This window comes from Bos grunniens, chromosome 20 (assembly GCF_055505025.1).
Source record: "Bos grunniens cultivar Pamir isolate PY7600 chromosome 20, Bosgru_T2T1.0, whole genome shotgun sequence".
NCBI classification, from domain to species: Eukaryota; Metazoa; Chordata; class Mammalia; order Artiodactyla; family Bovidae; genus Bos; species Bos grunniens.
Window position 1 is genome coordinate 40,683,371 of NC_141184.1, and position 27,302 is coordinate 40,710,672.

General features: G+C 38.5%; 1 protein-coding gene across 7 annotated transcripts in view; it reads left to right on the top strand.

Moving 5' to 3' along the window:
* The window catches only part of NNT (nicotinamide nucleotide transhydrogenase), a 92,531-nt gene extending 67,871 nt beyond the window's left edge, over positions 1–24,660 (top strand). For all 7 annotated transcript variants that reach the window (XM_086361637.1, XM_086361635.1, XM_086361639.1 and 4 more), the window contains 4 exons: positions 2,200–2,281; positions 19,735–19,853; positions 21,321–21,436; positions 23,430–24,660. In XM_086361637.1, the coding sequence (XP_086217763.1) occupies positions 2,200–2,281; positions 19,735–19,853; positions 21,321–21,436; positions 23,430–23,579 (467 nt within the window). In that variant the 3' untranslated portion in view covers positions 23,580–24,660. The remainder of the gene's footprint in view (positions 1–2,199; positions 2,282–19,734; positions 19,854–21,320; positions 21,437–23,429) is intronic.
* The last annotated feature ends 2,642 nt before the right edge of the window (positions 24,661–27,302 follow it).

A 27,302-nucleotide genomic window follows, 5' to 3' on the forward strand; every position in this document is an offset into this window, starting at 1 on the left:
GATTCTACCTGTGTTTTTCTGTGATTCAGTACAAAATGTTTAAATCATCGTCGAGTCTTGGTTATTTTTTTTCTCATTGATAAATTTTGGGCCTATGTCAGGATTAGATAGTATATGAAAGTGTTCAACTCACTCAGTAAAGGTTGGTAAATGTTAATATCTTTCTTTCTAAAAGTAAATATTTAAAAAAATCATTGAAAATCATGTGATTTCCAACAAGATGAGGTAACAAGTCCAGTAGAAAGGACTTGGTCTAGAAGTCAAAACACCTTACTTCTGTTTTTCATTTTGCCTCTAATAATTGACATGTGGCCCAAGTCAGTTCGTCTCCCCAAGCTTCAATTTCCTGAGGCTTAGCCCAGTACTTCTTTACTTATCAAAGAATGCCATTGCATTTATTACAGGCAATAAGTACATTGATTTCAGATTAGAATTTTAACTCTATCATGCTATCATAGAAGTTTTCTATAAAGAAATCAATTGATTTTGTCATGTGGGTAGTTTTTTGGTTGACTATGTGAAAGTGAAAGAAAGTGAAGTCGCTCAGTCGTGTCCTACTCTTTGCGATCCCGTGGACTGTAGCCTACCAGGCTTCTCCATCTGTGGGATTCTCCAGGCAAGAATACTGGAGTGGGTTACCATTTCCTTCTCCAGGAAGGATATCTTCCCGACCCAGGGATCGAACCCGGGTCTCCGGCACTGGAGGCAGATGCTGTAAACAACAAACATTAGCAGAATTGAAACTTCAGGTGACAGTCTTCTCAAGTGGGGGCAGCATTATTTTTCTCTCAGTATTTGAAACACATGGATTTGGGGATTTGGCTTCTCAAAGATGGAGCTGCTACTGTCAGCTAGCGTGTGTGCGAGCAGGTAAACCAAATATGCTATAAGCCTCGGACCTTCCTGCAGCATGGGTTGTCCCAGCCAGAGTGCATTGGTGTTACCTGTTGAGAAGCATTGTCCTGGGGTGTGCAAGTGGAGAGTAAAGGACATACTCTCTTCCTTTTAGGCATTTTCCATCTAGTGGAGAAGTCAGATCAGTAAATAATGCAAGATGGGTTATGATAAGAGCTGCACTGGACAGTGTAGGCACGTTTCTATCATGGGGAACCTAAGGATTGTTGGGAAGTCAGGATTTGTGTTGGACTCCAGAGGGTGGATGGTATTGGGGTGGGGGAGGTAGGGGGAATACCTCGAGCAGAGATCGGTCTTTGAAAAAATGAGGGTAGGAAAGTGGGGATAGATAATGAGATTCACTGGAAAGGGTGGAGGGACAGAACACAGGGGTTGAAGGAAAAGGGAAATGATTGATGTTTTTGGTCATACTTGAAAGAACATCAGAACTATGGAGCACTTTTTTTTTTTTTGGAAGAGGGGGAAAAATCTTAAGTTCTTATTTGGAAACATTAAGTTTGCAGTGTAGCTGGGACAGTAGACAGGCTGAACTGGAGCTCAGTGTTGGCTGGAGCGTGGAGGCAGATTGGGAGCTGTCAGGCAGTTGTTCGGGCTTCCCTGGTATCTCAGACAGTAAAGAATCTGCCTGCAATGCAGGAGACCTGGGTTCGATCCCTGGGTCGAGAAGATCCCCTAAAGGGCATGGCTACCTGCTCCAGTATTCTTGGCTGGAGAATTCCATGGTCAGGGGAACCTGGCGGGCTACAGTCCATGGAGTTGCAAACAGTTGGACGTGACTGACTGACTACTTTGTAACTTTCAGGAGATTATTGAAGCTGTGGGATGGGCTGAGGTTTTCCAGGGAGAGAGTGAGGCGCAAAGTTAAAGCCCTGGGGAGACTCGGGATTTAAGAGCGGGAGTACAGAAGGAAAAGATCTGTTCAAGGAAATCGAGGAAGAAAGTAGGGACGGCAGTGATCTCAAAGCCCAGTAGGGTGACAGTTTGAAAACATTTACGTGAGAGCGGGCGAGAGTGTATGCACTGTGCATGTGTGTGTGATGTGGGAGGGAGTGCCCAGCACTGTTAGACACCGTAGGGGACTGAGGAGGGACCATGAGATTTTGAATTTGAAATTTAGGCCAGTATTTTTTAAAGTCCATATTTGTCAGTTTTTTGTTTTCACTTCTAGTCCTGTTACCTGATTGCCCTTTTTGGCATAAAAATATGTTTCAATCAAGAGAGAAGTTGTAGTTCATACAATTTGAAATAAAACCACATTCTTCTGTATTCTCAATGCTCCTGTAGGCTACGGGCTCTGTGCAGCCAAAGCTCAGTACCCCATTGCTGATTTGGTGAAGATGCTCTCTGAACAAGGCAAAAAAGTCAGGTAAGTGCTTGCCGTGCATGTGTGAAAGGAAAGGAAGAGCGATGGCTTCTTTCAGGTGCCTGTTTCTTCAAGTGGGGTTTTACCTGTGGTACTAGGTAGAGAAGTTGTGAAAGACCCTGTTCTAGCCTTAGTCTTACTTCCTAGTTTTCACTGTCTCTAATAGCATCCAACTTCAATATAGTCTCATTTTAGAAACGGAAATTCTTATGGTACTGCATTCCAGGATACTTATCAATAGGGAAAAATGGATCCTGGTTTCTCTGTGGTTTGACTTGGGGAAGGAGGTCATCAAGGCATCTGAGTCCCATCAAGCTGTGTCTTTTGGGTTTCTGTTGTTCACACAGAAGGAGAACATCTCAAACAGGGGGTCTCCGAAGGGTGTGAGCCCAAGTGGTGAACCCGTGACTGGCTGATGGATTTAGCTCTCACACTCAGGCTAGAAAAGACTGCAGAAAACTTTCTTTTTCTGTGTATAAGATAGATAATAAAGCCATACACTTTTTGGACTGTGAATTAGAACAGCTCCTGTTACTGCTATGTGCTACTTGGGCCCTGGATTCTGCTCTTGGGTGGATGGTTATTAAGCAGAATGTGAAGTCAAGGACTCTGCATTTCTAGATTATTCCCCCGACCTTGGATAAAGGGTTTGTGGTATGTGAAAATGGGGTCAGGGTGGTGAGCCCTTGCAGTGCTTCATGTCTGTCCTGTGTACCTTTGGGTCCGCCTTCTGGAACTCTGCTGTCTGGAGGCAGTTAAGGGGCCGGCTGGAGTTGTCCCTGGGAGCATAGCTGCTGCGTGTTGTGTGGGGAGACTGGTTCACTAGCAGTTTCACTGACAAAGAAGTCAGAGCAACAGGATAACTCCATTGTTAAATAAGATTGGTTCATTTACCAAGATGTCATTGCATATTGACAAAATTATTTATGTCTGTTAATAAAATTCCTTTGAGATATCAATCTTACACTTTTGCCTGGAGGAAGATGATAAGAAAGTGAGCCAAACAGAGGGCCTAGAATTAATCAGACTATCTGTGCAGACTCGATGCAGAGTCCGAATCTTTAGCTCGAATGTTGCCTCTATGAACAGCAGTAGAACAGTCTTAGGTGATTAAATCAAAGGGTTATCTAAAAAGTTTTAACGTCAGCTGCATTTTCTTTCTTTCTTCCCACCCTTTTTTCCTTCTCTCAATCTTTTTCTCACTCTCCACCTTCCTGGGATCTATAGTGAGCCTGTGCTTTTTGAATACACAGAATTAAAATACTATTTTACGATAGGTCCAGCATTTCTGTCATGTAGATGGCTTCCATGTTTAGTAAAGTCTAAGATGAATCGATAGAAGATGAGAAAAGGCATCGTCTTTGTTTTTTAATTTTCACATGAGAGGTCTCATTTTGGTAGCTTATTTTTCTTTTCATAGAGTGTATTAAATGGGGCTTCCCTTTTAGTAGTCTTTGCCACTTAAAGCATTTGCAGACCTACAAGTGGAAAGGATGTGTTACAGAATCTTTTATGATTTTCCTAAAAAGAAATTTTTTCTCTTTATTTGATCCACATGTAAAAATGTAAAATGTATTAGCGATGCCTTCTGTCACCACATGTTTAGGAGATGAGTGGCAATCATAATAAAACAGAAAGATGGCTTTAATGTCTTAGTTATTCTTAGGGAAAGGAATGATTAATTCGACATAACCTCTCTTGTTACCCACTGGTCAGCCCAGGTTGTGGGTGCAAGGATGGGAAGCTTGACAGAAGGCAGGATGTGAAAGGGAAGGAATTAAGAGAGATGAGAAAAAAAATCAGGGATAAAGAAAAGGGATAAGACAAAGGAAATTTTAGCTTCTGACCTCATTTAAAATTTGAATTTTATCCATGAAGACATAATATAAAGTGCTATTTTAGGAGGATTTCTGTCACACTGCATTGAAAAAGTAACTATTTGACTTAAGATTTCTGGCAGGTATTTAGTTAAACATGTATGAATAGTTTCTCAGTCATAATTTTTTTTTTAATTGAAATAATTTTGGGACTTGCCTGGCAGTCCAGTGGTTAGGAATCTATACTTCCACTGCAGGGGACCCGAATTTGATCCTTGGTTGGGGAGCTAATCCTGCAAGCCACATGGCACAGCCTCCCATGGCACAGCGCCCCCCAAGAAGAAGTAGTTTTGTGACCAGGACATCAGGCTTTTCATGAGCGTTTTTAATCGTTGTGTATAATCATCAATTTTTATAATAATTTGTTAATAGTAAATGCTAATAATTTATTATGTGAATGATATTATTTGTCAGCCTAATTTCTACTTGTGAGTTAGGAAGAGTTAGCCACTTATATTGATTACTCTGTTTCATATTAAAGATGGAATTATATATTAATATGTTCAAATTTTTTCTTTTTTTACTATAATGAATTTTCAACATGGGCTTTGTAGTAAGTTATGTAAGTCTCATATTTGTATTAAATGAAAGAGAGCTATTCTTGCTAACATGACAGTAGATTATCATATTTTTCCTTTCTGGCTTCCACGGGAGTTTTTTTATATTTTTTTTAATTTTAAAGGGAATCATAGCAACTTTGTTGATTGTGCTTTGTGTGCATCATCATCTTTCTGTAGCAGAAATGCAGATTTTCTTTACGAAGTTAGGTGTTGGCTTTTTCTTAAGAGGCACATGTCTGTTTGAACAAGAGATGGCTGCAGCGGTTACCTCGTATTTTAATGAAATAAATCTGTATTTACAGTTGGCGGTAATTTGGTCCTTTCATCACTCTGGAGCTCCCACGGTGTTCATTGAGCACAGCTGCTGGGCCTCTGCTGTTAGTAGATCTTTGTGCCTCAGGACCCCGGCATGCCTCACATCCAGATGTGGTGACATATTCTCACACATTCCTCATGGAAATGTGCCAGTGTGGACATACGATTGTCATCAATTAGTTATGCCCAAGTGGTGCCAAGAAAAATTGCATCTGTCATACAGTCTGTCTGGCTTCACGGCCCATGATTGATTTAGAGACATTCCTGTTTTCCTTTACTTTGGCCATAGTCATAACATGCTCACAGAGACCTGAGGTTATATAATGAAGCACATGACATTTCATGAAAAGAGCTCGTTTCAGAATGTCCTGGAAGTTCACTGACGTAGCCATCTTTACTGGCCAGGATATTGTTGCTTCCTGGGCACCCAGATACCTAATTTATGCTTGATCTCTGAAAGCATTTTATTATAAAAATCTTATGATACAAGAGCACAGACATTTTTTTCTCTTCGTTTTCCAGTCTTTGGGTCAATACAAGCTTTTCATTATAAAGTTGAGGTAGTGTTTCCAACAAATAATCCTTAGAAAGACATATTTTTTTTTCTTTTTGCAATTAATTAATCACTGCTTGATTTTCTTTGTATAAAACATTATTGCTTTAAAATTTGTCAACTTTGATTGGCTAACTGATGTTATATATGGCTTTCCTATTAATGTTCAACTCTGTCTTTCTATAAATAATTTGCTGATAGAAATTTACTTCTAGGTGCTGAGAATACAAGAATGCAGAAGCTCATTTCCCACTCTCAAAAGTTTATAGATAGAGAACAAATTGATCAGCAAATGAACGAGTGAATGAATTCCATTTAATGTACCAGTATGCTAAGAAGAGTGGAGCAGGAGGAGGGCAGGAAGGCAAAGGACAAGAGCAGATAGCTGTCAAGGGAATATTTTAAACCTTTTGTCCTACTCATAACATGAAACTTTTTTGCAGGTTTTAAAAAATAAATATTTAATTATTTTTTTCATCTTCTGTCTAAACATATCTAGCTGCCAATGGTATTTACAGTTTAATAGTGTTTTACAGTCTTGTGTGACGTGACTGTAAGTTTAAATGTATGTTATTTTTGCTAGGAAATCTATTCTCTGAAGATACTTGAAGATGAAATATTTTGTTGATCTAACTGGATTTTCCCGTTTTTCATGGATTAAATGCAGTCTAAATAAACAGAGTTCAGCTATCTTGGATTTGTTATATTTTGGGGTGCAGGAAAATCTAAGACATGCAGATTTGTTAAGTAATAAAGATATGTGCTTCTGAAGAGAACAGAGGTTAGGCCAGATAAAAAGATCCAGTGTAGCAGTTGAGGAAGGAAATAGATATTTTTTATGAGTTTCTTGCCAGCTTTGCATTACTTTCTTATTAGCCGTGACTATTCATGTCAGTGACCATTTCACTGTGTGAATAATTACACAGTACTTGGTGCCAGGCACTGTTGTAGGTTCTGAGAATACACCAGCGGATACAAAGATCAAAATTCCTGACCCATGTGGAGTTGACATTTAAGGAGAACTTAGTTAAAAGGTGTTGAGATATTCTGAATTGACACTTACAACCCTATTATGTTTTCAGTTCAGCCACTGGTTGAAATGATGAAGAACAGCAGGAGCCTTGATTATTATTTCACAGTTTCCACTGGCGCTCTTTGGTGATGAATTAGCCAGTGCTTCTGGTGTTCTGAAAGAATATGCTGTGTTTTTGTGCACTGAGCCTGCCTTCTTATAAAACATGGTGACAGGAGGATGGGTGATGGGAATTATTTGTGTAATTAGTCAAATGAGTGAAACTTTTGGTAGAAGAGAGGAAAACCAGTGTGTGTGCATTCTCTTATATCTCTGGTCAACCTGTTGTATAAAATTTCTAGGAATCTCTCAGATCAAAGGTGTCCTAGAAAAGGGCCATCATCCTTCCAGACTCTTGACTGTTGATTAGATTGCCTCTGACTGCGTGCTGTCCACAGCGTATTGATATAGTGGAAAGAACAGAAGACTCTGTTAAAGGCTGTGATGTAGGTGTTTATAAAGCCCCTCCCAGCCATGCTGTTCTAGGACTCATTCCTTGGAAATGATGATCACAGGCATTCCAGTGGTCAAGGGGAGAAACTCTCGCTATTGATGGAAACCAGTGCCTCTGACCATCAGAGTGATGTTTGGCTTCTAGGTCTATTATTAATTATTATAGAGATTTGAGCTGATTTTTGTCAATGAGGTTCATGTAAACATGGCAGAGGAGAAGTAAATAGAAACCCTCTTGTCATTTCATGTTCAAATTCTTCAGTATCTTGTTAATACTTTCCATTTCATGCTATTTACTAGCCATTGCATTTCAAGAGTCACTCAACATCATTAAAATTATTCAGTCAGAAATAAGAAATTATGAATAATTTTCACTATTTCTCTCCAGTGTGCAAGCATATATATTCTAGAACTTTATCTGCAAATAGAATTTCAGTTTTCCCCCCAATATCATTCTTCATAGTCTTAGTAGCTATTTTGAAATAGAAACCATGTCAGTAGTCATACAGCTGCTGTTCTTGACTGCACTGGATTTGGTTCAGTGAAGGAAAAGGCAGATTTGGGCACAATTTATAATAATCTCATTGGAGTGGAAAAGGAAGTGTTGGGACAGTTTCTGCACTGACATTCGCACCAGTCATCTGACCTGGTCCTGTTTAGATGGCTTCTTGTTTTTTTTGGGGTGGCCCCGGTGTCACGGGCCACCTAAACACATGGTACATGTGGCCATAGCATCCTGTCAAACGTTTCTTCACTCATACTCGTAGAACAGGTTCTGTTGTTCTGTAATAGGAAAACTGCCCCTGGGACACTCTTGTAAGCCCTTTAACATTCATTATTTTTTCCTGAAGAAGGGGAGGCCGTGGATGAATACCAGATTCAGATCAGAGTTCAGCCTTTATTGACCTTCAAAAAAAAAAAAAGAGAAAAGTACTTAGTGTTCTCCAATTCTGGCAGTTGGAAAGTTCGAGGAAATTAGAATTTTCTTTTTCATTGAGAATTGTGAGTGGGTTTATCTGAACCATTACTTCTGAAAAGGACTCACAGTTTCAAAAAGTTGGGTTTCTATCCTTTTGCTAAGAAGACTTGCCTAAACATCGACTCCACAACCTTTCTCATTAATCAGTTTTTGTGGATGACAGCTGCATTGCCGGGCAGATTTTTTTTTTCCTCTTTGTTTCCACGCTTCTCTTTTGATGGATGTACTAACCCCACACAGCTGGTCCCAGCCTTTTCACCAGGAAGGATACTGTGTGTGACATTTAGTCTGCTTCGTATTTTATAAGATTTTACTTCAAAATGCATTTACTAAAATTATTTCTTTTAAAAAAATAAGTTTTCCTTGTGCTTTTAATAGGTGACCTGTAGCTGTCAATCAGAAGTTCTGGTCAGAATGTGATAAACCAAAGAACCCTGTCTTTCCAGATCCTGTCATATTTTTCAAAGGTTAAAATTAATTAAAATATTTAATTAAATAAAATAAACAAACATTTAATTAAAAATATTGAAAATAATAGCAAATCTTTTTATTACCTCCATGAACCTTCCTCAGAATGGAGCATTGCTACATGCAAACATAAAATACAAAGGTTCTTTGGGCGTACCTCCTAGCAGGGATTCTGTTACATCTGTAGTGAAATTCCCAGTCTGTTTTGTGACAGAACACAGTGTACATGTAATTGTTGTTACTCTAAAAGCGTCCTGCCTTAGGAAGCATTGTATTAGAGAGACTTGAAAGTCAATTTTAACTCTTAAACTTTTATTGATTTATAGATATTTATGGTTAAAAACAGGAAGAATAAGTAGGCTTTTTATTTTCCCTTTGTTATATATCTTTTCCTGAGTTAATTTGTCAGCCACCTAGGAGCTGAGAATGATACATTTAGGAAAATTGTGCAATGATGTTATTGGGAAGGCAGAATTTCAAAATGCTATCAGCATACATTGTTCTGTGTAAAGTTCAATTTTAAAATATGAAACAGTAAAAGAAAGGATATTAACCCTTTGAACATCTTGGGTATGAGAATAAATTTTGCGTCAGTCAGTTCAGTTCAGTCGCTTAGTCATGTCCGACTCTTTGCGACCCCGTGATTCACAGCACGCCAGGCCTCCCTGTCCATCACCAACTCCGGGAGTTTACGCAAACTCATGTCCATCGAGTCGGTGATGCCATCCAGCCATCTCATCCTCTGTCGTCCCCTTCTCTTCCTGCCCCCAATCTCTCCCAGCATCAGGATCTTTTCCAATGAGTCAGCTCTTCGCAGGAGGTGGCCAAAGTATTGGAGTTTCAGCTTCAACATCAGTCCTTCCAATGAACACCCAGGACTGATCTCCTTTAGGATGGACTGGTTGGATCTGCTTGCAGTCCAAGGGACTCTCAAGAGTCTTCTCCACCACCACAGTTCAAAAGCATCAATTCTTCGGTGCTCAGCTTTCTTCACAGTCCAATTCTAATATCCGTACATGACCACTGGAAAAACCATAGCCTGGACTAGACAGACCTTTGTTGGCAAGGTAATATCTCTGCTTTTCAATATGCTATCTAGGTTGGTCATAACTTTCCTTCCAAGGAGTAAGCATCTTTTAATTTCATAGTGTCTCACAAAACATATAACCAAATAGTTGAAGGTTGTAAAAAGATTTTTTAAAATCTGGAGATCCTTTTCAGTATTTGCAATAAGAGGCTGCAAAGTGGAGAAAACACACTAAATACTTCAGAACGGGGCCCAGTTGTCTCTGTAGTTCCTTTGTCTTGGTACTGAGTTGGGATACTTGGCTCTTCATCATGTTTTATTGCTAAACTAAATCCGGATGTTTCCGTAATGCAAGCAGGGAAATGTAGTTTATTTAAACGTTGTGGTAGGATCCATGTAGTGAATGGTTTACACTCTGTAAAAGTCAATAACTGTTGTGATACTCTGTGATCAGGACGTATTGTCCCCATGGCCCTTGATCATGGGAACTCATGTTGTTCCCTTTAGCACATGTGATGTCTGACATCTAATTTGAAGTTGCAGAAAAACTCTAAGAATGGGACTTATATCATCGTGTGTTACTTTGGCCACCTGATGCAGAGAGCTCACTCTTTGGAAAAGACTCTGATGCTGGGAAAGATTGAAGGTGAAAGGAGAAGGGGCCTGCAAAGGATGAAGTGGTTAGATAGCATCACCGACTCAATGGACAAGAATTTGAGCAAACTCTGGGAAATAGTGAAGGACAGGAAAGCCTGGTGACTGAACAATAGCAACAATTGTAAAAGAGGCTTAAAATTCATAGTTTTTAAAAATTGCTCTTTTACTAAATTTAACTATTTTACATGGAATTTATGAATAGCTTCTATGTGCACTTTTATTTGTTTTTATTCTTTCTTGGTTGATTAAAAGGCTCTGAAGATCAGCTGTTTCATTTAAGTGTATTGTTCCACCTTTTTGGAACTGTGCCTGGGTCTGTTTTTAACTAGTGATGGAGGCCTTAGTTTTTATTATATAAAGTTACACAAAAGACTTTATTGTTTTTATGCTTGAGAGAGGAAAATAGCAAAAAGTGTTTAACTTTTTCTTAAATTATCTTCAAGATAATTGAGAAGATTACCTTGACTTGTCAGTGACATTTGTTGTATCTTCCAGTTAAGGAAACAGTACTTTTTTGCCTTAATAGTATGTATAGAAGAGTTAAATGTGGCCTTTTGAAATTTGACACTATTATAATAATTTGAATAATAGCCACGACCAAGTGATCAACGAGTCCAGTGGTCACAATTATTGACCTCAGTCTATATTGATGATATAATTTCTCTAGCTTTTGCGTGTAATTGCAAGTACAAAGAATTTCTGGCTTTTATTGTACCATATTGATATTTATTGGGATTTCAAGGTAAAAATTAGAAAACCAGTTTAGAAGATGCTGACAAATCAACATTTGTTTTAATGTGAAAATATCCCTTTCTTTTTATATAAATGATCATTAAAAATGTGCATTTATTTGAACAATACAGATGAGCATTTATATCACAAAAATATGTCTCAGTGGGGTATTATAATTGCAGGTTACATTCATTAAGGACTTAGGTGTGCCAGGCATTGGTCTAAAGTACTTTGTATAAAATGCTCTTTACATGAATTATCTCCCTTAAATGTCACAGTAATCCTCTGAAAAGGCTTTATTATCACTCCTATAGTACACAGGAGCAAAGGGACGCACACAGAGGCAAATTGTCTGAATGTTTTGAACCCAGGCAGTGGCACCCTAGAGCTTTTAGCTGCTACTCTTTACTACTTCTCTGAAATCTTTTTTTCAAAAGAGATATAACAAGTTTGCACTTTATTGAATCAGTGCACTTTATTGGGCACGCTATGTTCCTTAAAACCCTTTCCTCCCCTCCCTACGTCCCTTCTGTCCTTACTTCCCTCTCTTTATTTGAGTTGCTCTACTAGAGTGCCAGGTACTTTGGGAACTGGTAAATAGGACACAGTCCCTGTTCTCAAGTTGCTGCCGGTTTGGAAAGCACAGTCATCAGCCAGTTCCTATAATGCAGTGCTTTGTAAGGAGAAGGAGCGTGAAGAGTGAGTTCTGGGGGCCTGGACGATTTTCCTGTGATCTCATTTTAGTAGTTATTCCTCTTCTGTAAAGTTAGGTTGTGGACAGGGACAGCTGATCCTGTTTTGTTAATAAGTAAGTGTACAATCAAGATAATTTTTGCGGTTTAAAGGGGAGAACCAAAAGGCTGGTAGGCTTTGCATTTCTGAATTCTGGATATTCTTCATGTGATGATGGAACATTGATGAACTTTAGCCATCAGTTCCTGGAAATTGCTGGTCATGGGCAACCAATGTCTGATATAATTAGCTTTAATCCATACTTTGAAGATTAGCCAGTTGCATAGGCCAGAATTATTATAAATTCACATTGACTCATCAACGTGCTCATATATATTCCTACAAATTTAGTGCGTTCTGTCATTTCTCTCAAAACATTGGCATTCTCTTGTAATAGCCTTCGGGTGTTTCTCTCCAACTTTAGAGTCTTAAAATTTAGTATAATAAATTGTTATACAAACAGATATAAAGTGAGCTGTCCTTTGGGATATTCAGCATAACATGCTGGTTAGCTATTTACCCCTCACAACTAGCTCAGCAGAAACGTTGTCTTTATGCAGTCTGCAGATAATCAAATACTACAATAATAACAAATACATTTGGAGGTCTTTAACTTCTAATTTGGTCCAGGACACCTCAGTTAAAACATGAAGATGATAGCCAGATGGATTAAAGATAAGCAAAGGCAGTAAAATTTTACAAAATCACTGGAATCAGGGAGGGATGCAGAAGCAAATCACAAAATACAAAAGTAAATCACAAAGTGTATACTGACTTATTCAGCTAGAATGGAATCCCTGGTTCATGGAATTTTAGGACTGGAAAGGGAGTTTGGGTAAGCTGATTAATGACCCCCAAAGAAACCCACCTCTGAATACCCCACACTTGTGAATATATTACCTTATATGGCAAAAGGAGCTTTGTAGATTCAGTGATGATTTTGAGATGGAGAGATGATTCTGAATTATTTGTTTGTGTCCATGTAATCACTAGGGTCCTTACGAAAGAGAGGAAGAGGGTCAGTGTCAGAAGAGGGGATGTGACAGTGGAAGTAGAAGACAGTGATGCAGCCTCAAGCCAGGGAAAGGGGGCAGCCTCCAGAAGCCGGGAAAAAGGCAAGGGATGGGTGGATTTTCTCCTCAAGGTTCTAAGAGAAATACAGTCCTGCTGACACCTTGGTTTTAGCACATGGGTGCTGATTTTGGATGTCAGGCCTCTGTAATCGATGCATATTGTTTTAAGCTACTAAATTTGTGGTAATTTGTTATATCACTAATAGGACACTAATACAGACCTTATATGTCCTATAGCACAGTGACTGAGTCTTTCTTGAGCCTCACCTGGGCTTCCCTGCTAGCTCAGCTGGTAAAGAATCTGCCTGCAATGCAGGAGACCTCAGTTTGATTCCTGAGTTGGGAAGTTCCCCTGGAGAAGGAATAGGCTACCCATTCCAGTATTCTTGGGCTTCCCTGGTGGCTCAGATGGTAAAGAATCCACCTGCAATGCAGGAGACCTGAGTTGGGAAGATTCCCTGGAGGAGGGCAGGGCTACCCACTCCAGTATTCTTACCTGGAGAATCTCCATGGACAGAGGAGCCTGGCGAGCTGCAGTCCATGGGGTCACAAAGAGTTGGACATGACTAAGTACAAGCCTCACCAATCAGGTTTTGGGGAGAGGAACAGACCGGGGTGCAACAGGAAGCACTTGTTGATGCTCAGAAGGATTGTGAGATTAGGAGAAATTTTTGGTGTCCAAAATTTGCCATGAGGATCTCAAAAGAGCACAAATTCATTACAGTTAGTGGCATAGGACGGAGAAGGCAATGGCACCCCACTCCAGTACTCTTGCCTAGAAAATCCCATGGATGGAGGAGCCTGGTAGGCTGCAGTCCATGGGGTTGCTGAGGGTCGGACATGACTGAGCAACTTCACTTTCACTTTTCACTTTCATGCATTGGAGAAGGAAATGGCAACCCACTCCAGTGTTCTTGCCTGGAGAATCCCAGGAACGGGGGAGCCTTGTGGGCTGCCGTCTATGGGGTTGCACAGAGTCGGACACGACTGAAGTGACTTAGCAGTGGCATAGGATGTAGGTAGAGCAGTGTCTTGCAGTTGTTCTGGGAATCCTAAGTTTTACCAAAGCTGCTGTTCTCTCTTCCTAGTGGTTTTGACACCGCCCCCCGCTCCCCCACCAAACCCCCACCATTAAATAAAGAGCTGTCTCAGCTGCCATAACTGCCTTGACTGTGTCCACTGTGGGCCAACCATCCTTAGCATTTATTTGTGAAATCCTTTTGAATCCATTTTGTACTAAATTGGTGGTTTAAACATCAGCTCAGATGAATGAAACTGTCTCTTCCTGATCCACAGAAAAGAGGCCTGAAACTTCTCCTAACTAGGGAGTTTGTTCTCTTGTGGCTTAGCTGGTAAAGAATCCACCTGCAATGCGGGAGACCTGGGTTTGATCCCTGGGTTGGGAAGATCCCTTGGAGAAGGGAAAGGCTACCCACTCCAGTATTCTGGCCTAGAGAATTCCATGGACAGTCCATGGAGTCACAAAGAGTCGATACAACTGAGCGACTTTCACTTCCTAAGTGACAGAAAGTATTTTTTTAAAAATTTAATTCCAGTTCTTTCTTTTGCATTTGAAGACCACTTTCTTTCTTTCTGTTAAATGAAAATGGGGAATATTTGGCCAACTTCTGTTTTATTTGGTCTGTTTGAAAATCAGTTTTGCTTTTCTTTCTAGCCAGTTGATCTTTTTTTCACTTAGTGTGGGTTATTTTCTAAGTTGTTAGGTATTTTATGTTTCTCTTGAACCTTATCCAAGTGCCCTGTGATCCTTTTAAGCTGCAACTCCCTAACTAAATCTAGTTATTTAGTTATATTATGGGATCTAGTCAGTGGTGGAAGATAGAGTACCTTCTACTGATATTTGAAAACAATCCTGCATTAATTTTGAATGTTGACTTGAAATCACCACAGTTGAAATACAAATTGGCATTGCCTTTGAATAAAAGTCAGCTGATTAACAATATAATTTGATATATCAGCTGTATTACTAAGAAACTCTATGAAGTGAAATGACCTTTCCAAACTAAAATTTTTGAGTTTAGGATGTGTTCTTTTGGAAATTATTTTGTTCTATCATTATTCAAAAATAATGACATGTTAGGGTCCCCAAATTTAATTACAGAATATCTGCCTTGGTGGGCACATTCTTTGTGCTTTTAGTTCTTCCACATGCTGTTTGGGCTTCCCTGGTAGCTCAGCTGGTAAAGAATCCGCCTGCAATGCAGGAGACCCCTGTTCAATTCCTGGGTCAGGAAGATCCCCTAGGGAAGGGATAAGCTACCCACTCCAGTATTCTTGGGCTTCCCTGGTGGCTCAGTTGGTAAAGAATCCATCTGCTATGCAGGAGACCTGGGTTCGATCCCTGGGTTGGGAAGATTTCCTGGAGATGGAAATGGCTACCCACTCCAGTATTCCAGCCTGGAGAATTCCATGGATTATATAGTCTGTGGGGTCATAAAGAGTCGGACACGACTGAGCGACTTTCACTTTTATATGATATTTAGAAGAACATCAAGTTGCAATATTCTGTAAGTATCTGTGCATATCAAACTGCATTAAAATCATGATAAGCTATAATTTCAATTTAAGTTCTTCTTGGCTGAGATTTGGTTTTATAATCTTGGTAATATATATATTTTTTAGCTATTATAAGGAACTGTTAGCTGGGGAGAAAAAGAAATATGGACTGTGCACACTTAACCAGATGCCCATTCAGCAGAGTATCCAGGTGTTCTGTGTCTAAGAACCAGCTATTACTGATCAATTTCAATGAAGTAGCTCTCAGAGAACATGCTGAAAGTCTTTATTGATTTTTTTTTTCTGTTGAGCTCTCTTTAAGACCTAGCAAAATCCTGTTTCTCATTCAAGCTTTACTCCTTAGATTGAGTGTGTGCTGATGATTTTTTATCTGAACCAGTCTTGATGCAAAATGGTGGTTTTATAACCCACTATATTTATCAGTTGGTATTCTACCATTATCAGTTCAGTTCAGTCGCTCATTCATGTCCAACTCTTTGCATCTCCATGAATCACAGCACACCAGGCCTCCCTGTCCATCACCAACTCCCGGAGTTCACTCAAACTCATGTCCATCGAGTCGGTGATGCCATCCAGCCATCTCATCCTCTGTCGTCCCCTTCTCCTCCTGCCCCCAATCCCTCCCAGCATCAGGGTCTTTTCCAATGAGTCAACTCTTCGCAGGAGGTGGCCAAAGTATTGGAGTTTCAGCTTCAACATCAGTCCTTCCAATGAACACCCAGGACTCATCTCCTTCAGAATGGACTGGTTGGATCTCCTTGCAGTCCAAGGGACTCACAAGAGTCTTCTCTACCACTACAGTTCAAAAGCATCAATTCTTCGGCGCTCAGCTTTCTTCACAGTCCAACTCTCACATCCATACATGACCACTGGAAAAACCATAGCCTGGACTAGACGGACCTTTGTTGGCAATGTAATGTCTCTGCTTTTGAATATGCTGTCTAGGTTGGTTGTAACTTTCCTTCCAAGGAGTAAGCGTCTTTTAATTTCATGGCTGCAGTCACCATCTGCAGTGATTTTGGAGCCCCCAAAAATAAAGTCTAACACTGTTTCCCCATCTGTTTGCCACGAAGTAATGGGACCAGATGCCATGATCTTAGTTTTCTGAATGTTGAGCTTTAAGCCATTATAGGGGAGAGTATTCCCTCCTTCCGTTTCTTTCTTTCATTATTGACCTAATCTGTTATCAGTCTTTTTTAAAAAATAAGTTTCTAATAGCTTTATTTTATTAATTTTTAGCCATGCCGAGAGGCATGTGGGATCTTGGTTCCCAACCAGCGATCGAACGCGTGCCCTCTGCAGTGGAAGTGCAGAGTCTTGACCACTGGACCACCAGGGAGATCCCTGTTATCAGTCTTGACTCCTGAATTGCCTTTTCCCCCAGAGGGTTATAGTCCATTACCAACGTTATTTATTTTGATGTTCAAATTACTTCTTATTTTTATGCACCTTAATGTCATGCGTGACACATCTGTGTCCCTCTCGTATGTGTGTTTATTTTGCTTTGTGTTCTGCCTTCTTTCTCAGTTTTTGTGAGGATTAAACAAATTGAATCTTTCCTCTTTTATGAAATTAAATTCTTTATTCCATATAAGTGAGCTTTACCTTTTCTGAGTCTGTTATTATCTTTTTTTCTTTCTGCTTCTGTTATTACTTGTGAACCTAAGGGATTATGCATCCCTTCCCATCATTGAAGAAAGGTTTAGAAGTCCTGAATTGAAGACTGTGATGCTTGTTTACAAAATCAGTCACCTCTGAAACTTCATTCATATGTCTTTTCTTTTCCTACATTCATGTAATTAGAAGGCTTAGGAGTATATTTTGGTTATTTCAATATGCTACATTTTCTCCCATTTTTTATATTAATGCTTAGAATATTATTGTTAGAGTAAAGCGACATTTATCTTCAGATTTGAGGGTTTGTAATATAACTCCCATTTAATGAACATATACTATGGTGCCTGGAGAAATTCTTTTCAAATGTCTTGTCGTACTGCCATTGTGAAAACGTTAAAATTTTAGAGTAGACATCTCAATCCCAGAGTCTGTGTGATATTTTGGAAGTGCCGAATGTAATTTGTATTACTACATGAAGAATGTGAACATGAACTGTCAGTATTTTGCCTCATTTCTTTTGTTTTCGGGGTGATTAAAAACTCTCATTTGAAACAGACGGTGATACTAGGATGGCAGTGTCTAGCCATAAAATAAGAACAGTCTTAACAATCTTGTTTTTAGAGAACATTTAAAAATTTCACTCAAGTATTGAGCATTTACATTTCCAAAAATGATAGACTTTGTGGTTAAAGAATTCAAGCTTTATGAGATGGTGAGGTTGGTGGCCGCAGTCTGGAGTAAACTGACTGCCTTCATTTTATTCTCACTAAAACGTAAACAACTCACCGAGGAAAGAGACGATAAATGCCTTTTAACAGAGTCTTCTATGTGCACACTACTGTATATAAAATATTATCATATGAAATAGATAACTAATAAGGACTTACTTTATACTATAGGGAATTCTACTGAATACTCTGTGATGGTCAATATGGGAAAAGAATCTGAAAAAGACGAATATGTGTATAACTGATTCACTTTGCTAACACAGATTGTAAGTCAACTATACTCCAGTAAACATTAAAAAAAACACAAGTCTTGGATTATTTTTTCTATATATTTAGATTTAATTCATAAGCACTTATCTTTAAGTCAATTAAATATAGTTCAGCCAGTCAAAGTAAGTACCATCACACATACATACAAATAATAAAACATTGTCCCACAAACAGAAGGTCAAAGTATAGCTCGAAGATTCCACTTCTACTCCCAGAGAGAGGCTACCATGTAGATTGAGAGCAGATGCAGAGCTGGCACTCAGGGAACCCAGAGTGGCTCAGTTCCCCCAAGGGAGTAAGTCCGGAGTGGAGTGGAGAGAATTTCCAGTCTTTTCATTCCTGTGACAAAAACAATTATAGCTGAAGAGTTGTGCATGCCACCATACAAAGTTCCAAAGTCCCAAAACGGCCTCAACACAGCTTGGTCATTCCTGAAGTTACTGGCTGCTGACCTTCTTTCTCGAGTCTTAGATTATTAATAGTCCATTCTATACAGTTCATTCTACCTCCCACCCCTAGTAGGTTTTCAGGACCTACTTCCCAGCATGTAGAGGTGCTGGTAAATGTTTTGCACTATTGCAGGTACTTTCTGTACAGAAACATTTTTTTTGCTTCCTGTGTCCATGCAAACATTTAAAAAATTAAAAAAAAATTATTATTTGAAACTTCCTGTGTTCTCAATTTTTCTCAGAGAATACTGCAATTTGGATTCTTAGAATTCCTTATTTCACCCATTTAAGCAGAGATAAATAGGTATTCTGCAGGGTTTTATATAACCTTCGGCATGAGGTGGGCTTATAACAGCTGGTTAGAAATTTGAGAGAGCTGATTAGTAACTTACTAAACATCATATAGCTGGTTATCTTGAGCTGATAACAAAAATAACTCTTAAATTGCCTGACCATACTGACTGTGTTGTATAGTAATGAAAAGTACAGACTTTTGAAGGAGACCTGAGTTTGAATCTCCAGTTACCCGTTTACTAAAAAAGTTGTCAGGTTGCATGGCACATCTTGAAGAGTCAGCATTAGCCGTTATGCCAAAATATATGCAAGCAACCCCTGTTATTTACATTCTTGCTCTTTCGCTCTTGTTTTAGATATAGGATTGTAGCTCTGTAGCTCAGTTTATTTAACTAAGTCCTAAATTTGAATCAGGTGCTCTGAATTCTAATTTTTGATGGAGATTATTAAAGACGATCTAGGGATAGAATGAAATAATATATAAGAAATTTATAAATTGTATCACAATATAAAAACATGAATGTTAATTTCTCTTAAATGAAGTTAATTTTTTTCCACTGTAAAGCTGTTCATTCTCATAGAAAATTTGGATAACATAGTTGGATAATTTTCTCTTTGAAAGTAGGCCTTTAACTTACGTGCATGACAGTGTTTTTCATGGCAAATGTTTAATTCCAGGCTGACTTCAGAAAGATTAAAAAAATATCAGAAAGTATCATGAGAGAGCATAATACTTATTAAATGTAAGGTGGTATTATTTATTAATATTGTTGGGAGTTCATTGGACTTAAAACATATGTGGATGAGTCAGGTTCTAAAGCCACACTTACTTTCTTGAGAGCAGTTATAGTTTGTATATACTGAGATCTTGAATCTCCAACCTTACTATTTGTAGATTAATGGTATATCTGGACTGATTCTATTCCTTCTTGCAGAGATCAGATAGTACCAGGAGAAGCAGAGGTGCCAAGAACAGAGTGTGCAGGTCTGGAGGTGATCCTGGGGTCCCTGTACATTTTGGCCCACTAAGTAAGGCCAGCTGTTCATTTGTTTCCTGTCTAGGTTTGGAATTCACCCAGTTGCAGGCCGGATGCCTGGTCAGCTTAATGTGCTGCTGGCTGAGGCTGGGGTGCCATATGATATTGTGTTGGAAATGGACGAGATCAATCATGATTTCCCAGGTAAGTGATGGGGTACTGGTGAAATTCAAGTGTTCTTAATATGAATAGAGCAATGCCAGTCTGAGGACATAAATTGTGGGATTACTACAGACCTGCTCCCAGAGGAAGAGTAACCTGCTCCTAGTAAGTAAGCAGTTGAAATTAAATCAACGAAAGATGATACTGAAAAATAGTGAGACAGGATCTGGGAGCACCGTGAGTAGTCATCTTGTTGCGAGGAGATCTGAAGGAGGGTGAAAGTCTTGGGGGACAGTGCGGTGGAGTGGAGTGCCTTGCAGAGGCTTTAGGAACAGAGCTGGTTTTGGAATCCAGGTCCTGACTCTGGTTTGCTCGTGCCCTTGAACTTGGTGCTCAACTTCAGGCTTCTCATTTATAAAATCATTTCCATTGATGACTTAGTATCTGATTCTTGCCAGTGTCTTGAGATTTTACTGGTTTTCTGTTGCACCGATTCATGGTCAGTCAGTACTTTTCCTATTTTCTTTGAAGTACTGGGACTTCACAAATAAGGGGCTGGACTTGGTGGCTTTCACTGGCTAGATGTTGAATGCTAATGACATTTGACCCCAAATCATGTTTGTTAAAATTAAACCAGTTCCCTCTGGCAAGTATCCACTGTAAACTTAAAAAAATACTGTTTATTACAGAAAAATAATGAAATTGTGTGTATGTCTAGATTCACATGGCATTTTTGGCAAAGTTCTAAGGTAATTTAAATTGCGGTCCTTAAAGAGGGAATTTAGGCCATTTTAATTTTATGTCCCCGTTTTAGATTTCACTGTTGCTAAATTATGTGTGAAACTTGGCAGTTCCAGGAATTATGGACACAGCTTTAATATAGTACAGACTCTCAGACCATGTTCTTTTAGATGTCAGATTGCATATTAAGTGGTCATTTTGAAAGTTGAAAATGGAATGCATATCTTTAATGTTACTGGCAAGATCATTTTGAGATAATAGCTGTAAAGTCAGATTGGACTTTCCTGGTGGCTCAGTGGTAAAGAGTCCAACTGCAATGCAGGAGATGCAGGTTCGATTCCTGTGTTAGGAAGATGCCCTGGAGAATGAAGTGGCATCTCGCTCCAGTATTCTTGCCTGGAAAACCCATGGACAGAGGAGTCTGGCGGGCTACAGTCTGTGGGGTCGCAGAGTCAGGCACAACTTAGCAACTGAACAAAAGCAACAGCAAAAGTCAGATTGGGTAGATCCATGGAGGGGAGGGAAAGCATAATAATACAAGCTGCGGTCAGGGTGCTCAGGTTCAGATTCAGGACCTATTGCTTTTAAGCTGTGTGACGCTGGCTAAGTTACTGAACCTCTCTGATAAAGCTCTTTGTACAGTGCCTGGCACAAGTGTTCGTCCTCTAACTATTAGCTTATTATAACAACTATTATATTGTTTTTAAAAAGTAAGATCACATCATTTGCCTGAAGTGACCAATGTGATATTTTTATTTTCTTTTGTAGACACTGATTTGGTCCTTGTAATTGGAGCTAATGACACTGTTAATTCAGCGGCTCAAGAAGACCCCAACTCCATCATTGCAGGCATGCCAGTCCTTGAAGTCTGGAAATCAAAGCAGGTAAAGTTTCAGACTTGCATTTCATTCTAAGAATTAAAAGTCTCTTAAGATATGTACACAGAACTTTTCGTTGGTCACTTGATGAGAAATGATGATGCCTTTTAGGAGGCTCAGGAGTTAAGAGGAGATTTAGGGTCCAGCTCTCTAGATACAGCTTCTGTCTTTTCTGTGGTCACCAGAGAAACGGAGTGAATGCCCTTAAGGCATCCTCATTTAGAACTGCTGCTGCTGCTGCTGCTGCTAAGTTGCTTCAGTCATGTCCGACTCTGTGCGACCCCAACCCACTGAAGTGGGTTGCCATTTCCTTCTCCAATGCATGAAAGCAAAAAGTAAAAGTGAAGTCACTCAGTTGTGTCTGACTCTGTGTGCCCCATAGATGGCAGCCCACCAGGCTCCTCCATCCATGGGATTTTCCAGGCAAGAGTACTGGAGTGGGGTACCATTGCCTTCTCCGCAATTAGAACTAGAGGAGATTATCTGGGTGGATTAATGCAATCTGTAACCACAACTGAAAAAGGACCTGTGAGCTTTGGGGATGAGGCTGGCTGAATTCCAGGCCGAGTCCAGTGAAGCAGATGGCTTCCCTCTGGGACAGTGAGTTAATATCATCACCTTCACATATGAAGATGAGCACATTTTTTCATTTAATTTTTTTGAAAGGGTTGGGCTTCCCTTGTCAGTCAGCTGGTAAAGAATCTGCCTGTAATGTGAGAGACCTGGGTTTGATCCCTGGGTTGGAAATACCCCCAGGAGAAGGGAAAGGCTACCCACTCCAGAATTCTGGCCTGGAGAATTCCATGGGCTGTATAGTCCATGGGGTTACAAAGAGTCGGACACGACTGAGTGACTTTCACTTCACTTGTACGTTATGGAGTGTCCAGAAGAAAGGTGATTTAGAAATCCAAACAGTAACATGGCATACAGAAGCAAGCCCTGCTCACAGCACATTACTTCTGAAAAGGCTAACTGCTAGATTGTAGGGAAATCTAGCCCTTATGATTTTGCTCTGTCCCAACTGTGGGCAACTCTTTTCACCACTCTCAACTCATATCTGGATTTTAAGAATCATTATAACATATATATTTCCCTTTAATTTGTCTCTCTTTATTGTAAAAATGTGGAGTTTTAAACATAGTGTCTGTGGTGGGTGAGTAGATGGGACATGCACTTGTTCATATGTATTTAAACAGTTACTGCATCAATCATCAGTATTTGAGAGTTTGCACAGTACCTTACTGTATTAATTGTATAGGGGACATGAATACATTTGCTCTGCTTCCATTTTTGAATAGACTCTGTGTCCTAGAAGAACGTAGAAAGGCTTTTTATTTCTTGAAGAATTAACTTGATATTCAACAGGATAGCGACATCTACAATCTGTGTAATTGTAAATGTCTAGAACACATCAGTGTTAGAGAAAGACTTACCTCTTCATTTTTATTTGTGGAAGCATTCTATTAGTCATTAGCTCTGTTCTGGGGCACACTGGATTACTCTTTGGGCTCTTGTCTTACATCTTTCTTGTCCAGTATTCTTTACTTTAAATCAATGGGCTAAGAATCATACCATTTTCCCACTCAACTACTTTTATCTTAGGATTGGTAGTAGAAATTTATGCACTAAATTTGTTGTCTTTAGCCCAGAGAAAGATGGTTATTATTATTATTATTATTTTTATTGTAAAATGTTATACATTGTCTTTATAGACAAAAACACTTGGGGGGGAAAATCACTTATCACTCAAGAGATACACTGTTTTTAACAGGACCTTTTCTCTAGTGGATGTAAGGGTATGGGCATATTTGAAGAATTCAAGTTAATACAAAGTAAACATGCATTTAAAACTACTCCTTGTGTATTTTAAAAGTCTTTGTAGTGAAGAATCAGTAGTGGTACATGCTTTGTTCAAAGTTAGGGCAGGACACAGTTTGTGTCTGACATGTCCTGGCCAGGTCTGTTAAATGGACTCTCTCGCCTAATCTTTGGTTCTTAGGTCATTGTTATGAAGAGGTCCCTAGGTGTTGGCTATGCTGCAGTGGACAATCCAATCTTCTACAAACCGAACACAGCCATGCTTCTAGGCGATGCCAAGAAGACGTGTGATGCTCTGCAGGCGAAAGTTAGAGAATCCTACCAGAAGTAAAATATAAAGATCAAACCACTTCTTCACTTGCGGGAACAGGCAAATAAATTATTAACGTATACAGCTGATACACATCTGTAGCAAAACTCTTGGAAGAAAAGGAAGACTCTGAAGAAACAAAGCCAATAAAGGGAAAATTTTCAAGAGCTGCGATCCATCGATTTTAAAAAAAGATTGATAATTCTAAATGTCTTTCTGTGCATATTTTTTTGTTATGAATTCTAAAAGTATTTTACAAAAGGAGAAAAAACAGTCTCATTTTAGGTATATTCCATTTGGATTTTCCTCAATAGTCAGCAGTGTTTTAAGAAATTAAGTCTATGATTTTTGGGACTTACATTATACATGGATTTGAAAAAATCTGACACAGTGTAAACATTACAGCCACCTGAATTTATGTTTTTTTCACCAAATGTGACTAATTTGAAACTTTTATCAACTCTTGAGCTGTCTTCTTAACCATTTAACCATAATCTGAAATAAGCGTATCAAATTGGTTTCAGTTTTTCAAACTGTACTTTAAAGTCTGTATTTCAAGGGTATATTTTCTCATTTCTATTTCAATACATTAAAGGACTAGATAATCTTTCAGAGATGCTGGAAGCAAATCATTTGCTTTGTATGTTTCATTAGAACACCAATGAAACATGTAACTTGAAATCAGTATTAGCTGTATTTTTTAAACCCCATTTCCAATTGGAGATCTCTTTTAATTTCAGTTTATATGTGTAGTACTGTATTAAGTGCACTTGAATGAAATTCTACTATTTGCCTAATAAAATGAGTTCATCATGTTTGCATAATGATGTAGCAGTTGTCTCTGGTGACAAAAGGCTAAAATCAAATAATTCTGCCTGTTAACAGCTGAGGAAGGAATTGCTATCATGAAATAGATGAGATTAAATTGTCTTACCTGTTTGGAAGAATGACTTTTTCCCTAAATCATTGTGTATTTTAAGGTGTTATGTAAATGATAACGTTTGAGAGAAATGGTGGCATTTTTCTAGCTACCTCTTTGTTTAAGCAGCAGTACAGATTCTGCCTTTTTAGCACCAGTAAAGATTGTCCTTTTGCAGTAAAAGTGTAATTTTCTTTGTGTCTTTGCTAGTGTGCCAAAAGTTCTATATAGGTTGAATGTGTGGTGAATATTCGGAATGCCTGTTTCTCTATATAGTTAATTTGGCATTGAGTTTCTTTCTTTTCCCTTCTTTTTGGCTGTGCTGGGTCTTCGTTGCTGCATGGGCTTTCCTCTCATTGTGGAGGGTGGTGGCTGCTCTCTAGTTGCCGTGTGCGGCCTTCCCACTGTGGTGGCTTCTCTTGCTGCGTTGACCATGGGCTGTAGGACACCCAGGCTTCAGCAGGCTTCTATGTCGTGTGGGCTCGGTAGTTGCGGCTCCTGGGCTCTAGAGCCCAGGCTCAACAGTTGTACCACATGGGCTTAGTTACTCCACAGCATGTGGGATCTTCCCGAACCAGGGGTCAAACTCGTGTCTTCTGCATTTTTACCACTGAGCCACTAGGGAAGTCTGAGCATTGTTTCTTGAGACAGTTATTAACATGTAAACACTATCTGTAAATCATAAAAAGAAATAACTGGTGTGAAATTTTTTTACTATAATGCTCATGTTTATTGAATTTATAACTCAGTATTGGTTTGATCATCAGTTTCTATTTTGCTGTGCCTGAGATTAAGATCTGCATGTGTGTGCATGTGTTTAAATCAGGAAAGACTCCTTTTTAATTTTTAAGTGGTAAATGCAATTTGTTAATGGATCTCAGATCATTTGTAACTTCATGAGTGATTTATACAAAGAAAGTTATTTGAAGAAAGTAAACAGTATCTTGATTCATTCCCTTTCCTTTTCTCAAAGTAGTTGTAGGTATATCTGGGTTTTTTTGGCAGGGGGAGATAATTCCTTCATTCTATTTAAACTAAAATAATTATACTTGGATTTATTATTTCCATCATTTATAGCAAATATTTTTCTATATTTTTAAGATTTAAGATGATCTCATTTCTTTGATACTTACTAATCATTCACTTGTGTTAATTGAAAATTCATATTCTGGTTGATTTTATTTTACTTTATTTAAGGGATTTTTGAATATATATATATATATATATATATAAAATTCCTTAAAGTAATACTCTGAAAGATTATTGATCTTGGATCATTATTACAGTGAGGTCTAAGATCAACAAAATAATTTTCATTCCTCTTTTACTATTCCTCCCTTTCTGATAAGTCATACAACTGGTAAATATGACTTATTTCTTTCTGTATTGATCTATTGTTCAGTATGTCTTTTTGATATTCAACTAGAAATAATAAAAAAAAATCCATTATATCCTACAATCTGTTACCGAAAAAAAAAAGAAGCAGTGAAGTGGTAATGTTGACTTATGTTTTTAGTCTTATTAACCATCTTTTAATTTTCTTACGTTTGTCTCAATTTGGGAGTTTGTGTTTAAATTACTAATCTAGCTAAAACATATTATATAAGTAAATGTATACCTTTTTATATATTCTATCTGTATATCTATTTATCTAACTTTGAACAGTTTTCTAGTACATAAGTCTTTTTATCATTTTATATACTCTTCTTTCTATGGTTGGAATAGAGAGATTAAGAGAGGGGACTGATCTCTTCAGTAGACTTTCAGTTTTTCTGAGCCAGTGGATATCAGTTAAGTATTTGGTAATGGATCTGGAAGGTGGGCCTTGGTCTTTCGGAGTCCATTTAAGTCATGACCCTGATTTTTAGATTTTACTCTTTTCTTATCCAACACAAATATGGGATATATTATGTTATTATCTATCAGTCAGCTTTAGGGTTTAGTTCAATTTATCTGGTCCCAAAGCCTTACTTTGTATAAAAACTTATAACCCATATGTTTATATGACTTAGAGGCAAATTTTCTAGTCCCCAAAGGCATAAGTCTTGTGAATTAAAGTGTTTTAGCACTGGAAAGTTGGACAGCTCTTTTGTGTAGATAGGGGAGAATAGTTCAGATAGCTAATTTATAGCTCTTGCCAGTTTTTGAAAGTCTTTGCCAACAGATAGTACTGGGGCAGAATGATTAAAAAGAAAAGAACCCAAACTCCAAACTTCACTCCAGTGGTGGTAACTTGCATAACCCGATTGCTCTTTAGCTTCTCAAGGGAAAGAAGAATTAGGTTAATTAACAGAAAAAAAGAAAAAAAAAAAACTTTTCTAAGTGAAACTTTTAAAGTGTTGATTTACTAAGGCAGCAGAAATAGTAACATTTGAATTTCAAAACACTCAAGATTGCTGTTCTTAAACTCTTATCTCTTAGACATTTTATGTAGTGGGCTGACGAATTGAACTATTTTCTTACTATAATACTTAAGTAATTACAGATATTTAACATGGTATATACTGTAATTGTGGATGGAAGTCTTTTGGATGCTGGTAAAATAGTGATATAGATGATACAGTAATTAGAATGACCAATATTTGGAGCTGTTACATATAATGATTAAGACAGTGGTAGAAAAAAACAGTTAGATCATAGTAGATAATTCATTTGGGGAAAAAGTGGAAAACCATATTGGATAGATAGAGAAAGGTCAGTTTACAGAGAACTTTAAAAGTGAGGTGTATTACATCTCAGTCATGTTGATGGTCAAAGCATAAGACTGCCTTATTCATTATGAATTATTTGTACTTCATATTTTTGCCAAAGATTATAACCTTGAA